This window comes from Chaetura pelagica, unplaced genomic scaffold, assembly GCF_000747805.2.
Source record: "Chaetura pelagica isolate M959 unplaced genomic scaffold, ChaPel_1.0 scaffold364, whole genome shotgun sequence".
NCBI lineage: Eukaryota > Metazoa > Chordata > Aves > Apodiformes > Apodidae > Chaetura > Chaetura pelagica.
The window spans coordinates 380,195-383,882 of NW_009953089.1; the positions used below are offsets into that span (position 1 = coordinate 380,195).

General features: G+C 41.2%; 1 protein-coding gene across 2 annotated transcripts in view; it reads left to right on the forward strand.

The window, feature by feature from the left end:
- The window catches only part of PXK (PX domain containing serine/threonine kinase), a 24,803-nt gene that overhangs the window by 3,052 nt on the left and 18,063 nt on the right, over positions 1-3,688 (forward strand). For both annotated transcript variants that reach the window (XM_009997002.1, XM_009997003.1), the window contains exons 3-4: positions 947-1,133; positions 3,656-3,686. In XM_009997002.1, coding sequence (XP_009995304.1) covers positions 995-1,133; positions 3,656-3,686 — 170 coding nt within the window. In that variant the 5' untranslated portion in view covers positions 947-994. The remainder of the gene's footprint in view (positions 1-946; positions 1,134-3,655; positions 3,687-3,688) is intronic.

Here is a 3,688-nt window from a genome sequence, read left to right on the forward strand (position 1 = left end):
TCCTGCTGAGCTGTTTGCTTTAGAAATGAGGTTATTGCATCTGGTGTAACTGATTCCTGCAGTACACATTTCTTAAAGATAACTCCCATGGAGATTCAGCATGCTTAAGGCAGGTGCTTTGATCTGCAGGACAACAATGTGTTAACAAGATGAAAAATTTATTCTGGCAGTTCACATCATGTAATTGAACGTAAACATGGTGTGCAATCCAGTTTTATTTTCTAAAGATGATCCTTTTGATCTGCCTTATATAAGGCTTTGAATTTCTGTGCACTTTTTCATTGTCCTATTTCAACATATTTCTCTGATTTTATCTGAAGTTTTGAATCCCTTATGTCAACATAAAACAACTACTGCACGTCCACTGGTAGATTGGAGCTCTTTCTGGGTTGAAAGCTGTTTAAAACTTGTGCAACAAATTCAGAAGAGCAAATGGGAAAGTTGCACCATGTTCAATGTTACAGATTTAGAATACTGACACAGTAAGGGCTCTAAATTACCTATAAAGGCAATAGAGGCAAAGGAAAGTTATTAATCTGCCCTTCATGGAAAAAGAAACCATAAATCCTATCTGGAGAAAATGGTAAGGTGTGAATTGCTTTTGTGCTGTGGTTTGTCATAGAAAGGGCTTGGCCAAAAATTGTAGCTATTTGGTATCTGCAAGTTTTGTGGTGTGATCTTAAATGCATGACTCACTAGCAAAAATTCATCTCTTCACATTCTCAGTGTAGTTCCACTTACGTCTTCACAGTGGGATGCAGCTGTTGTCTGACTAGCTCACCCTGATAATAGTTCTTAGAAAAGCATAAAAGCTTGATTATACACCGTGCAGAAAGAGTTACCCAGTAGTTAGCTTGTGGCTGAGAATCTCTTGTTTCTGGATTGCTAGTTTATATCCCTGAGGCATTTTGAGATCAAGGCTAGTAATTTTTCCTCTCTTTTTAAGATCTCCACTCTAAGTCTACCTCTTCCTCCAAAGAAATTGATTGGAAATATGGAGCGTGAATTCATAGCGGAAAGACAGAAGGGACTCCAGGCCTATCTGGATGTAATTACTACCCATCACCTACTGTCCAACTGTGAACTGGTAAAAAAATTCTTGGACCCAAACAGCTATTCTGTAAACTACACTGGTAAGTGAGGAGTTGCAAAACTGCACTACAGTTTCACTTCAGTGTGTGTGTGTATCTTCCATTAATGCTGGCAAGGATTTACGCTGAGGCATGGCAGGGGGAGGGGAGAACAACCTTCTAAATTATCATACTGTGCATTTGATTATTTAGGATAATGTTTCTCCAGCTCTGTGCATGAATCATGCTGCGACTGTCAAATCTAATGATTTAAATTATTTTACAGAATCATAGAATGGCAGGGGTTGGAAGGGGCCTCTGGAGATCGAGTCCACCCCCCCTGCCAGGGCAGGACCACCACAGAATCTGGGGCAGGTCAAACAGAAACCCATCTGGATGGGTTTTGAAAGTCTCCAGACTTGCAGCCTGTCCCAGGGCTCTGTCACGCTCACAGCAAAGAAGTTTTTCCTCATGTTGAGGTGGAACTTCTTGTGCTCAAATTTGAATCCATTGCCCCTTGTCCTATCTCAGGCCATGACTGAAAAGAGATGGGCCCCTCCTTCTTGACACTCACCCTTTAGATATTTTTATACATTAATAAGATCCCCTCTTAGTCTTCTCTTAGTCTTCTCTAGACCAAACAGCCCCAGGTCTCTCAGCCTCTCCTCATAAGACAGGTGTTTCAGTACCTTAACCATCCTCGTAGCCTCTGTTGGACTCCCTCAAGTAAATCTCTGAACCTCTTGAACTGGGGAGCCCAGAACTGGACATGATACTCCAGGTGGGGTCTCACTAGGGCAGAGTAGAGAGGGAGAGAACCTCCCTCGACCTGCTGGAGACACTCTTCTTAATGCACCCCAAGATACCATTGGCCTTATTTTACAGTGGAGTGGTGAGGGTCAAGATCTACATGAGCAGAGCCTGGGGGAGGAGGGTTGGTGAGAACAGCATCTACATTTTCACAGTTTGTAATAAATGGAGAGGGGTGGTGTTTGGAAATCTTTGTCTACTAGAGTGAGTTAAGTTTGTCTGCTCTGTGTTCTGCTGTAACAACTAGTCTTCTGAATCACGGTTCTGAGGTTTTTCAAATCAACAGGAACAATTGTGGTCATCTTGTCTAGCTCACACTATCACTGGGTTGTGAGACTTCCTAGAACTAATTGTTTGAGCTAGGTTAAGTACTTTTTCAAGTGTTGAATAAGTCATAAACCCTCTTCCCCCAAATACTGGAAAATCACTGCATCCCTTAAAATTATATCCCAGTGATCGGTTTTCTTCACTATTAAAGGCTTCTTCTTTGAATTTGTCCAACTTCAGCCATTGGAAATTGTTAAATATTTGTCTTATAGACTGAAAAAAACTTCCTCTTAGTGATGAAAACCACTCCACAGATGTAGTTCATGGGGAAACTGACTCTTTGCAAAATGCAAAGCTTGTTTTCATAAAAGCAGAGCCTACTGAAGCAGGAACTTGCTACTTCCTTTTCACTTGTCTCTTTGCTCTCCCTTTTTGTAACATTCATGTGTCCTCAGCTTCAGAGTGCAAAGAACATTTCCCGGATGTTTATGATAAGCTGTGGAGGAGCTGTAAATTATGAGTAACTCTTGAAGGATGCAGTTTGTCTGGCTAATGCTGAGCAAGCACTTTAAAGCCTCAAGGAGACACAGTGACTTCTGTGTTAATTTTGAGCACTTACATCAAGACTGGTTTTTTCAGCAATTTGCTGGGAAGTCAGTAGCAATCAAGTCATTGCCTGTGGTCTTTGGAGACACCACTAGTTTGTCATTTCTTAAATACTGGAGCAGTGAGCTGATATTTATCATACACTTTCCTAGCCTGTTTTTGGAGAGAGAAGATACAGTGCGGAAAGATCAGTGCATCCCTACCTTTTTGCTGTGTTTCTGTGCCAAGATAAACCATGTTAGAGAAAATCCTTGCTGGCATTATTCCCTTTCTTCCCCTGCTGTCACCACTTCTCATGGAGAATTGCCCTCAAATTGGTTCATGAATAAACCAGTTGTATTCCCAGCTGTGGGAGAATTTAGTAAACAGAAGGGTGACCTTCCCCCCACCATCCCCCAAAATGTGTGTTGGTTCTTGATAGCTGGCAAAATACCTTTGCCTGCACAGAAGAGGACAGAATAACACACAATAAGACAGAATGGTTTAGTTTACATGCAGTAATGGCAACGTGAGTGCATGTTAAAAAGGTGTAAAAGTTAGCCCCTTGGCAGGTATAGCAGAAACATTTTGTGATCTAATGTAGTGTGGGAAACCTTCACTGTGAGTGTTGGATTGCAACTTGGAAATGTAGGTCTAGTACAGATAGAATGCAAACTCAGTAAGCTGAGTTTTTTGAAGGCAGTGCTTTTTCTCTCTTTTCTCTGTGGATTTGAGTACTCAGGTTAAAAATGCAAACACCCTATAACTGTGTTTTTATCTGATTTCCTTTTAAAGTGATTTTGCTGACTTTCAGTCTGAATTCCCGCAGGCTTCCTTCTAGCGTCGTCGGATCTTATCTAACATGTGGAAAATAAATAGTCTCTTAAATAAGTATTGTTTGTTGTTTTTTTTCCCCTCCCCAGAAATTGCCTTACAGCATGTTTCAATGTTCTTCC